General features: G+C 31.6%; 1 protein-coding gene across 1 annotated transcript in view; it reads right to left on the reverse strand.

Annotated features, from left to right (window-relative positions):
• SCN7A (sodium voltage-gated channel alpha subunit 7) overlaps positions 1-10532 on the reverse strand; it is a 63764-nt gene extending 53232 nt beyond the window's left edge. Inside the window, exons 1-5 of the mRNA XM_063092342.1 lie at positions 10299-10532; positions 7705-7823; positions 6953-7042; positions 5707-5835; positions 4259-4350 (exon numbers count right to left, since the gene is read on the reverse strand). Of these exons, the coding sequence (XP_062948412.1) occupies positions 4259-4350; positions 5707-5835; positions 6953-7042; positions 7705-7823; positions 10299-10532 (664 nt within the window). The remainder of the gene's footprint in view (positions 1-4258; positions 4351-5706; positions 5836-6952; positions 7043-7704; positions 7824-10298) is intronic.
• Positions 10533-13300: the final 2768 nt, after the last annotated feature.

Raw genomic sequence — 13300 nt, forward strand, 5'->3', positions numbered from 1 at the left:
GGAACCAGCCCAAATGCCCATCATCAGATGAGTGGATACGGAAAATGTGGTACATCTACACAATGGAATACTACTCAGCTATAAAAACGAATGAAATACTGCCATTTGCAACAACATGGATGGACCTTGAGAGAATTATATTAAGTGAAACAAGTCAGGCACAGAAAGAGAAATACCACATGTTCTCACTTATTGGTGGGAGCTAAAAATTAATATATAAATTCACACACACACACACAAAACCGGGGGGGGGGGAAGAAGATATAACAACCACAATTATTTGAAGTTGATACGACAAGCAAACAGAAAGGACATTGTTGGGGGGAGGGGGTAGGGAGAAGGGAGGGAGGTTTTGGTGATGGGGAGCAATAATCAGCTACAATGTATATCGACAAAATAAGAAAAAAAAGAAAAGAAAAACTGTTTTATACTGTTTTGTTAAAATTATTTTTAAGAGCAAGTCTTAAATAAGAAAGTATATGTTTGTGTACTTATATATCTCTATTGTATACCCAGTTTCTTGTGGAGCTTTAATTTTAGTAGGTGAAATTTTATTTGAAGGTAAAAAAATTCACTATCAAATTTGTACAGAATTAAATTTATTAAAATTTTTTCTTATTATTTTCCATTCAGTTTATTGTTAGAAAGGCCTGGACCATATGCCAATTTTGATTTTGATTTTCTGGTAGAAATTTGTCCTTTTTACTTTTAAACTTTCATTTTGTTTAATTTAGGTATGTCCCTTGCAGAGTTTAATTTTATTTCTGATTTAATGTTAAATTTAACCCATTGAATTTAGTTTCATAAATTAGCTTTACTTTTGGAGATAGCTTTACCATTATGTTTCTTGGTTTCTATATTCTCCTTATGATTTACTGCATTTCCTATCCTTTTAAAATAAACTTGTTTTTTTCTGTTTTTCCTCTAGTAATTTAGATGAAATATATCTGTTTTGAGAGCTTATATCAAGTTTAAGTTCTTATTTTGAACCAACATGTAAATCTCTACATCAAAAATAAGACTAATCTACTCTAGTCCCAACATACACGGAAATAATCATATTTACTTTCTCACATTTCTCTATTTCCACTTCTTACTTTTTTGTTAATATAATTTAGGTCTTTTGATGTTATAATTATTATAGTTATAATTATTGAATTATTAAGTATTTTGCATTATACATTATCATTCATGATTTATGAGAAGGGTAACATTCAAATCCTTAGAAGGACTCGTCAGGAAGCATAAGTTCATGCAAGTAGAAAGTGGAGGGAATTGGATGACTATGCTTGACTAAAAGGGGCAGCTGCTCCACTAAAGCAGGTTGTTGCTGTTCATGTATGCATGTGGATCTATGCTGACAATTCATCCAAGTTAATTTAGATTTTAATGTAAAATCACCAGATTTTTATAAGTTGGCATCTATTTTAAAGTTTTCTAAAACAAAACCAAAATATATCTTTAGCTCAAGAATGACCCACAGATGTGCTTGTTGTAACTTTTGAGTTATAATATTTGCATTCTGTTTTGCAGCCAATTAAACAACAGTAATTTGTAATCATTTTCTGTTGAAATGGTTTCAGAGCTCATTGTGATTACTTTTGGAACTAAATGTTATCATTGTTCAATATTTTATTTTCATACTCTTTTTAGTAGATATTCAGGAAAGATACACATATAATAAAATTTCAGAATCTTGCATGCCTGAGAATATATTTCTGTTGACTTTACGTATGAATGACAGGTATAGAATTCTAGTGCCACATCCTCTCTGTCTACACTCTCCCCAAGCTCTGAAACTTTGTTACCTACTCACATTTATTATCAGGAGGTCTGATGATAACCTTTCCATAGTATCTATTTCTCTGCTTTTTTGCTTGTAATGTATTTACAATACTTCTTTAATACTTTAAATTTAAAAAATTTAATAATATGTCTAAGTGTACCTTAGATTTTTTTAGTTATTTTTTGTCCAATGTAAGATGAACCCTTTCTGTTTGCAGGCTTTCCCTAGTTAAGAAATTTTTAAAAAATTCTAGTATATTTTTGAATAATTTGTCTTTTACATTTATTCTGGTCTCTTTTTCAGGATCACCAATTATTCATGAGATGAAATTTAGTTTTCTATCCTTCATTAATTCATCTCACTTTTGTCTCTACTGCTCATTAGAAGGTGAACAAAACCAATGCCATTTTGTGCCCCATCTGCCATGTTGCCTCCTGAGTAACCTCACTGACCAGTTACACCTTAACCTTTGGGCAAGCTGTAAAAGAAACAGGTTTCAGGGAGTGAATGATTCATTACGGTAGGTGGTGTCAGTGGTCTAAGCACTAAAATCACAAGACCTTTTGCCCCATAGATCACAATTTACCTGGTGAATGATGTTACTACCTTATTTTTCTTAAGATGTTTCCATTTAAGTTATTCTTAGTAACAGGGGCTTTGGCTGTATAAACATTGACTTATTTGTAGGGAGAGCTCTCATCTGTTGACATCTGATTCTTCACTATGTCCAGCTTTGTTGTTTATAAGTCACGGGATTAATAAATATATGATTACCAAATGGACTTTGCTTCCTTCTTTAGTCTCAAAGTACCTTCCCAATTTAGAGGGCATTATACTTTAACTCCCTCCTCACACACTGCATTAGTACAGAACTCCTTTAGTCTTTCTTTATGCAAGTGTGTTTATTGGATGCACTGAAAATACCATATTGTATTGCTTCTATTACCATTGAATATTCACTTGGGGTATTATAATTTTATCACATTTTTGTCTTAAAGTTATTTGTATTGGCCTATTTTATAATCTCATTTTCATTTTCTGCTTGAGAGAGTCTAGGATTCCTTCTATTGGGACATCGAAACTGATGATTTCTTACACTTCCTTCTATTCCTTAAGCACGTGCGCACACACACACACACACACACACACATTTAAAAGGATTACTTTCTTTCCCTTAAATAGTGTATTTCTCTTTCTGCACTGCTAAATATTTTTTATACACTCCATATTACTAGAATGTACCTTGTTTATTCACCCTTAAAAAAAGAGTGAAAGGTTCCTACCAGCCTATGTGCTCCCAGCTCTAGTGAGTGTACTCTTGTATTAACTTTAATTCACCTGACGTCTTTTATAATCCTAACCTCTGACCCTAAGATGAAGATGCAGGTGATGATATTTTATGTTCTAGTATTATTCAGGGAGCAGTAGGGAGCTAGAGTTGTGGAAATTGCCACCGGGGTAACTCACTGTGAGGTTTCTTCACTTGATTTGGTAAAGCTGCCATGCCACAGACCATTTTTATTAAACACCTTTATTGAGATGTAATTCATAAACCTTACAAGTCACTGGTTTGATGTGTACAATTCAATGTTTCCTGGACTTCAAGTGCATAGTATGCATGTGTCTGGCCTTCATTGTCTTCCAGTCCCCAAAATTTGCCTGTAGACCTTATTTTTGGTATTATTACATTTGCCCTTGAGTTTCTTAATACAACTATTTATTTTTTTTAATTTTCTAGAAAGTATAAGTATCTGTACTAATGTTTTTATGTGCAGAAAATAGTGACTTTAATACAACTATTTAATAGTACTTCTGACTCAGCAGCCAAAACACTCTGAGTGGAGTTGTTCGTATCTGACTGTTTTTATTCATTCAGAACAATAAATTAGAAGGTGTTGGTGGACTTCTGTTGGGATATCCCCTGGAATGGGAGCTGTAAATTAGTCCTCAGCGTCTTCCATCAATATGGTTCACAGCTCTACCTTATTTAGTAGAACTTCCTTGAACATTTTGGCACATGGATTGTACCCTATCCAAACACTCAGAGCAAAGGTGAATTTATCTTATTTTATGTTATTTTGTTCATTTTAACTAGTTTCTCAACAAATGAGGAAAAGAAGAAGGCAGATTAGAGTTTGTCCAGACTGCTGTCTCTTTCAGAAGTCCAAGGACAATTTTATAAGCTCGTATTTAAAATCTATGAATTAAAAATTAAAAATAAAAATGTTTGATTTGTCTCTATACTATGATATTGTAAGTACTGAACCACACCAAATAAATACCAGTCAAATGTAATTTCTTTTTCTCGCCCTTCCTGAAGTGAGAAGTAAATTTAAAGATCAGATTAACTCATTGGTTTCAAAGTGGAAACATTGTTCAATTTAACATTTTGTCTGAGCAATAACAGGGAAGTTGAAATGAATACAAGGCAGTACATAAAACAAAATGAGGAAAAGGAATGATATTTCTTACCTTGGTTTAAAGGAATAATTTTCAAAATTCTCAAAGTTCTTGCAGTTTGAAGCCTTAGCATGTAGTTTAGAGGTGAATATCTTGTTATAAGCCTGTGAAATTAATTAGAGTTATTTAGAAGTCATACTTACCTTTGGCTTTTTACACTTTTTGAAACTTATTTTTAAAACTGTATTTCCAAACATTTCCTTTTCTCAGATTATTCTGTTTTGAAGATAGTTTTATTATTGATTAGAAGACAAGGATGGCACAGTGCTAGGTGGCCATGTAAATATTAATCCACAAACTTATATTATGAGAGGTCACAAAATCTTGACTCTTAACTCCATATAAAATTTTCTATATTATCTTCATTACTATTTTATCTAATTACTGAAAATATAGTTAAAATAAAAATTAATAGTTTAAGAATGAGATTCATTTTAAGTATTTAAATTGATGATGATGATGATGATGACAATGATATGAACGGTGATGATAGTAGAAGGCAGGTTGTTAAGCATACAGACTCTGGAGAAAGACTGTAGCAATCCAGGCTCTACCATTAACTAGCTGTGTGACATGGACAAATTACTTAATCTTTCTTGCTTTAGTGTCCTCAATTGTAAAGTGGGGTTAATAATACTACCTGATCCAGAGGCTTTTTGTGGGAATTAAATGAGTTAATATATGCAAAGTGCATAGAAGAAAAGCACCTGGCACATAGTAAGGCTTTTCTAAGTGTTAGCTAAGTTAGCTACGTGTTAGTTACCAGCAACAGCAACAACAGCAGACATAATGGTAGTAACAGTAGAAGTAGTAATGATAATAATTACAATGATGTTAGCTACTATTTTTGATTGATTACAACATGCCAGACACTGCTAATGCTCTTTATAAGGTTATTTTAAAAAATAATTGACCAAAAATCTACAAATAGAATATCACTTAAAATTAGTTTAACAGGAGTTTGATGCCAGTGATTATTTATATAGCTTTAAAATAGAATACAATACACTAAACAGAAGCACTGAAAAAAATAGACATGAAATCATTAGTATGTAAAATAATGTGAGTGTGTATGTGTGTGTGTTTAAAATACCTTATTCTTTACTGGTCTTAAGCAATGTAGCTAAATGAAATGTAGACTGAGGACTGAGAATCAAATATGTTAGGATCTTTTTGTAAGTATTCAGGGAATTCTCTGCTCACTGAAAAAAAGTAACTATATGCACAAATTCAATCTTTCTCCAGAGAGAAAACAGAAAAGGTCCATTCCTTTCATTTTCATCATGTATTCTGAGGACTAGCTCAGAGAGAGCTGCCTGAGAGAATTCATTATGACTACGACTTATTCTTTACTATCAGAATATTTGCAGGCAGAAATATTTGTAGACCTCAGCTATTTTTTTTGAAAAGCATTTACTTAGCAAAACATTAAGATGGTTGCAATTTAAAGAAATACTCACTCAAAGAAAGTTACACTGAAATCAAGCCAGTTCCATGGATCAGCAAGGAAAGAAAAAGATCCTGACCAGATGCCTCTTGCAAAGAGTTTTACAAGTATTTCAAATGTGTAAATTCCAAGCAAAGTATTCCTGCAGAAAATTTTTTATATCAATATTAAAGGTGAGAATAATACATTGTCAACTCTGAAACACAGTGTTTAAGATAATAATTTTGTATTTGAGAATAAGTCATCAGAAAGCTGAGACTGGATCTGCTTGGTAGGCTAAAACCAACTAGCCACCAACCAAACAGGCAACAATAAAAAATGTAAGTGGTCTCTGAACCTTAGCATAGGGTTTTAGATAGGGCTTCTAGCATGGGCTATGTCTTATAGCATTAGCCATAAAATTTGACTATCAACTTTTTTCAGTAAGTCCTAGCTTAGAGGTGACAGTCTTTATCTATTATGCAGGTAAATAATGAAAACATCAAATATCAAATTTATTCCACGTAGGAATTATACAACAATTAACTCAATAATTAAGGGAGTGTGTAAGACCTAATTTTATTATATACATACACAAGGATTTTTATGGTGAATCAGTATTATAGTTCTCTTCCAAAGTCACCTAGTTTTAAGAACAGAGTTAAAGCTCAGGAAGTAACTTCAAGAAAGGCTTCTTCCCTAGGAAATTTAGTGGGCCTTTCCATCACTGTAGTCTAAAGCAAGTGGGACTACTCACATTGGTTAGAAAAGAGAAGAGAAGCAGAACAGAAAGAAAGACAAAATAAAAACTCCCTTAATGAATATAAAAGAATAAAAATTATCTGAGAAGCAAATCAGCTATGGGTTCCACTAGCAAAAAACCCCTGAGGGACTAAAATATATTAATCATTAATAATTAAATTTGAAATAAAATCCCACTTGTATGATACTACAGATATAAACATACAGCTAAAGACTCAAACATTCATATTATGTTAACCTAATATGTTAGGAAATTGAGGTATTTAAAATCTAACTAAGAACAATGAAAGGGCATAAAAACCACAAAATTGATGAACTGACATATATATGTTTTCATTTGGAAAATGTATTCATTGTGGTCTATATATAAACATTACAATGTATACCATAAATACAATATAAAGTATAAATATTAAATTATGTAACATTATATGGTATATTATGTGATTTAATATATTACATTAAAAATAAAATATAATTATATATTATATTATGTACAATATAATTATATAACTTACTCTACTGCTGGTCCCCATTTTGGCAAATTATTCATTGTCATAAACATGCAATCAGTCAGGACACTAATTAAAATTAACAGTCGAAAATAGGTAGGTAACAGTCAAGGAATAATGGATAATAAACAACATTGGAAAAAGTATGTTTCTATAATATGTTTATATTTACATATACACTTCAGATAAAATATTTCATTAAATGTTGAAAAACATTAATTTCATTGAACAACAATGTGGACTAATATTTGTTAATATTTACTACCATTGTATGTATTAGAAAATATATTTTATATGTATTTTCAAATATGGAACACTTATTGGAGTACAATTCAGATCTGAATGTGATCTAACTTGAGATATTAATTCAAAAGAAAAAAAACACTGCAGTGATATGTGAAGAATAGAACAGTTGCATTTTGTGTTAGTACAGTTTAAAGCACACATGTACTCACTCATATGTGGGAGCTAAGAGAGAAAGAAGGAAGGAAAGAAAGACCACAGTAGTGCGTTGGTCTTACAGAGGGAGAGAACATTCCTTGGGCTACAAAGTGGAGTGTGGGGAGGGGGGATGGGGGGTTGGAGGTGGGGATAATTGGGTTGGGGACACAGGGTACAAAAGCAATTTCTGGTGGTGGGTATGCTGCCGGTATGAACCCGGCCCTCACATCATGCCATGAGGGGTGACAATCAGCATGGTATCTCATGAATATTCATAAAAAATAAAGCACAGTCAACAAGCCAATAGAAAAGGATATGGATGTACCAAAACCTTGATAGTTGTTCCTCTAATAGGACTGAAAGGAGACAATGTACACAAGATGGAGGTGGCATTGAATCTGAAGATTGTTCTGTTGTTATTTAATACCATGAATGTCTGTAAGAAAAAAAATCAAGTGAGATTAGAACTCAGAACTACAATCTCATCAATTATGAAACATATTGTCAATAGTCATTACAGTCTTGGATTCTAACAGTTACACATTTCTTCGTTTTGATTTTTCTTACTGACTAAGCCAAATGGAAAGATTTTAAAACTATTTTCATTTATTTTTAGTCTTATCTGCTTACATACCACTTTTGTTTTGTTTTGTTTCGCTAGTGTTATAAGCAAGACATTTATTTGCCACATACCACATCTTCAAGACTCCCCACAGAATTAATGTGTAATAGGAAGAGCACTATATCCTGGTGGCTCATGCAGATGCATTTAAAAGTACCAGAGGTGGTACATCTCAGAATGTAATAAATGTAAAAATAATAAAAGTTATTTCAGAGCAAATCAAATGTGGGATTGCAAAAGTAAAAAAGATCCAGTGCATTGAAATATTATATTAATCATTAAAAATTACCTATGAAATAAAACCCAACTTGTTTGAAATCATTAATATAAGCATATGTAAACCAGAAATTTATATCATGTAAACATAACATGTTAGAATATGGAAGCATTAAAATTCTAACAGAAAAATTCTGAAATCAAAAATCAAGTCATATATCTGTATACATGTGTGTTTATGCATATGTATGTGTGTGAATAGATATATATGTATATGAATAAGTGTGTATATTATTATTTTTGTTTAGGTATTTATATTCAGTGAAAGTGAATATATACATTCACTTTATATATTTATTTGGAAAAATTATTCATTGTAGGGTATGCACAAATATATTATATATAATTATTTTATAGATTATGATATAAATAGTACACTTTATAATAGAATTCAGAGTATATAATATAATGAGATACAATAAATTATAGCATTCTAAGATGATATTTTTAGTATTTATATATACATGTATGTAATATACGTGTATAATATGCAAATATAAATATTTGTATAATTGTATAATTATACAGAGGTGACTATTTACTGGTATTTATATTTGTGTATATATATATATAGAAAATATATTACTTAATACAAATATTTATTAACCAACATTTTATAAATATTGGTTGTATATAAACACCAAACTGCAATAATTCTCTTTAATAAAACACATTTTCAACATACAGTCTATGAACACTTTGGCCTGTATTGTAGTTATTTTCATTATTTCCATTTAAAATACAAAGAGAAAATAAGAATTAAAAAGAGCCCAAGAAAATAAATGGAATTATTTAAATTTACTTTCCACACTATTTTCCAGAACAATCATCTCAAACTTCACCCAAGATGTTATGTATGTGTAATCAACCAATTTATATATCATTGTATAATTCCATATACAATGCTTTCCCACTTTTAAGTGGTAAAATGGTTTTATTAATTTTGTAATTATTTATTTCTATGCCATCTGTAACAGAATTACTGCATACAACTCAAATGTTTAAATAACATGGTGTCATTGATAACAGCACTTTTATACTAAGCTATCTTGCAGTTTTTGCCCCAGGTGTTTCATGGGAACCGGACCATAATTAATGCTGGGCCTTGATTTAGTTTTCAAAATCCTTGGTTTTGTCTTCAATAAATAAGGCTAGCTTTGCCTACCGTGTCTATATATATATGCTACAGAGTACTTAGAACTCTGCTATATTACAGCTGCCCCTAATGTTACTGTGCCATAACAATTATTATGGCGTAAGCACAGCAAAAACTGAAGGCAGAGGTAATTGAGATGAGGACACAACTTGGAACTCAGCTAAGTTTCCAGTTACAACATCACTCTGTTTTTCCCCTGTTCCAGAATCAATCTCCACTCTTGCCTGTTCATAGAAAGTTTTCCCCTCACCTTATTAAAATTTGAAGCATTCCTCAAGCTATAACCAATTCTTTCTTAATGAAGACTCTTTCAGCTTTATTGGTCCACACAGATCTCTGACTTTTCTAACATCATTATTCTCATATTTAGCATTCTGTGTTTGTTCTGAGATTTTACTTACATTAGGATGTCTCACATCATTATGGAGATAAGGTGTGAATGTATGAATGTATAAATGAATAAAAATGATAAATATCACACAGGTTGGATTTACTTCTCTAACTTTTGAGTAAGTTTATCAAGTTGAACATTTTAAATCATTCTGCATATTCTAGACATTTTACAGTTACTTTAAAATTGATAACCATAAATGGCCAATCAGCATGCTCCTGTAAAGCAAGTCATCTACAATAAGTCATATCAGTACATATATTAAGAAGAAAAGTAACACAAAACAAACTACCCAACCATGTAAGAGATCAGTTTTGAAAAAAAATGAAATATCTTGTGCAGTCCAATTAGCTCTTGCCCTGTTCTTCATTCTTTTCTTGTGTCATATCTAGACAAATGACAGTTTTTGCATGACTAGAAATAAAATAATAAAAACATAGTAACAATAATCTCAATTAATTCTCACATTTTTTTTCTTGTAGTAGTATGGGTCCACATCTTCCAAGGGCTCTGACACCATTCCTCGAGAAAGTTTTCCATAAATAATTGGAAGCTCTTTGCCAACTTCCAAGTCAATGTTTGGCTTTAAATCTTCTTCGTCAGGTTCCTCATTGTGTTTTTTAGCAATACGCTGTTTTATAAGCTCAAAAGACTCTCTGGTGAAGGGGACAAGGCCCTTAGGTTCTGGCGAAGTTGACATTTCCTATTTTATACCTGTAAGAAATTAATTTTCCTCAGTTCCATATAACAGCTCAGTATGCGAAGAAAAACTTACAGAAAGTTAGGATGTGAAAAATAGAGACCAGCAAACTGAATATGTGCATTTAATCAACACAATCCTGAGTTTGTAGAAATCTAGGTTGTTCTGAGTTTTATTTTACTTAATATAAGACTTAATTTGTAATTTCATGAGTAATTCAATCTGCTTTATTCACTCATGTCTTGAACACTCTTTCTGAAATCTGCCTTTCAACTTCTCCACTCTAATAAAAGAGTTCTAAGGCTGCTACAGATCTTTTTTTTTTTTTTTTTTTTTTCTTCTGGCCAAGTCCAATTATTTCACTATGAGCTGTGTTTAACAATAGCTAATTGTTAAAATCGAGTTAGATTTTTTTCCCCCTAAACTTAATCATCATTGGCTTTGGGCCCCATGCTTCTGTATCTCTTTTCATAACTCTGATTATTTTCCTAGACTCACTGTTAGTATAGGTCAGATTTTAACCCAAATTTTAACTCTGATATCCTTTAAAGTTCTGTCTTCCTTCTCTGTTATATCCATTTTTCTGATGAATGCATGGGCAAAAACAGTTTTAATTACTCTATGCATATAAATATTTGCCAAGTACCTTTCCCAAAACACTTTCTTCACCCTGCTGTCTATGTGGTAATTTAACCAATGGCAGCAACTTAACAGTTAAAAACAAACTTCATTGTCTTTCCCTATGCCTAGAATCATTCTTTAACCTCTGAACTACTGTAAAAACAAAAACACAAATTCATTACCTTGAAAATTACTCATAACATTTTTTTTCTGTCATCAACTCCTCTACACAAAATAATTTTCTCTCAACAATTTTCCATTATGTATCTTGAATGCTATCTATTTATATATCCACTTGAAGGTAGTCATTTTGTAATTCTATAGTTAGGATGCTCTAGTAGTCTTCACGTTTCCACTCTAGTTTTTACCTATTTCAGGTCATCTTCAGGCAACTCACAATAATGGTCATCAAATATAACTTCATTCATCAATTCCTCATTCATAAACCTTTTTCTTTTGCCACATATACAAATATGTTCTTTCTTTGCTGATTTGTTTCAATACAATTCCTGTCAAAATTTACCCTTCAGGTAATCCTACTCAGTGTCAACTGATTTTCCTTTATTTGTTTGTTTAAACCCTCTTAGTAATTTTATTATTGCATTTAGGGATAAGAAATTTTGTACTTGATATTGTGGCATTTTTTAATTGTATGTTTTCGCTCACAGTGCTTATAGACTTCCTTTTAGAATTCTTATAGAATTCCTTCTAGAATTCCACACGTGTTCTACCTCAGAATTTTCTGTTGTGCAAAATTGAGTTGTTTAATACTTTCACACATTACTTGCCTGTTTATTAAAGTAAGAAAAACATTAGTCAGTTAGTCTTAAGGAGGAACCATCATTGCAAGAATCAGACTTCTACTTATAGCTTGAGTAAATGGTGGGTGGGGGATATTTTAAATATACAAAAGACAATCTCATCAACCTCCAAGGCAAAAATGCAGTGCATTTCTGTGCCATAAATGTACTATGGAAAATAAAAATGGTAAAGAAAATGCAAGATCAAGTACTGGGATGACTACTTATGCCATTCATAGGATCACAAGTTTTCTGGCTTTTCAGATCTGCTGCATTCTACCTGGAGAATGGCTTCTTTTGCTTACTTCTAAATTGCCCATAGACCAAAAATATTATTGCAGCCTTAACTTTATTTGATTTTTCAGTTTAAGTTCACACTGTGTGCTTCCAAACTATGTATCAAAAAAGGTCAATAGAAAGACACTCCAATTGTCCCAGCCTAGCCTATGGATTCATTTGTGCTTGGTTCAGTCATTTGTGGACAGAGAGAGGGATATTTTCACCAAAGCAATGGCTGCTTGTTATGCCCAAGTCCTTCAAGAGATGTTTCAGGGTTAGGATGCAAAACAATTTTAAAGAGAGAAATGTGGAGTAGGAAGATTAGCATGTGTTTCCTTGGGCTCTCTTTCCAGACTAATGGCATAAAAACTTGTAATTGTTTATCTTAAAATTTGCTTAATTCCAAATATCTTACTCAACAACATGCACAAAACACATGCATATTAAAAGTTTCCTAAGGATTATTCATATACACAATATGTACACACATGCAAACATACATATGGTAATACCTTGTATATTAAACTTTATTGAGGCAAGCCAAGATGCTTTTAATAAGTATAATTTATAAGTATTAGCTACAGATAACTGAAATTTTTTCCTTTAAAAAATTTAATGAGACTTTCCTTTAAAATATTTAATGAGACTTTCAAAATTATATTCCTTACACGGAGATGCTTGGAGATATATTAGTTTCTTAACGACTCATGGTTATCATTATAAACATTAATTTTTATATTATGACATAATACAGCAATACTTCCAAAGGCAACTACTGAATGATACCCATTATGCTTTTAGAATTCTTCTGTTTCTTGCCTTGGCAGTCAGCTGTGACTTGGAACTGTCTTGTTATTTTTAATCCGCATTTTGTAGAAAATGAAGAGCCAAATTTTCTGTGTGAAGAACTAAAGGTAGTTTGACCTCCTCAAAGAAAACACACGGGCTTTATGACAATTACTTACTGCACAGGGACTTTTTTCTTTTTACATGAACCAACTCTATTCATGTTTTATTTCATCACCACAGGTTTTGATTATTCAATAAGAAAAATAAAGTAAAAATATA

The sequence above is a fragment of the Cynocephalus volans genome, chromosome 1, assembly GCF_027409185.1.
Source record: "Cynocephalus volans isolate mCynVol1 chromosome 1, mCynVol1.pri, whole genome shotgun sequence".
NCBI classification, from domain to species: Eukaryota; Metazoa; Chordata; class Mammalia; order Dermoptera; family Cynocephalidae; genus Cynocephalus; species Cynocephalus volans.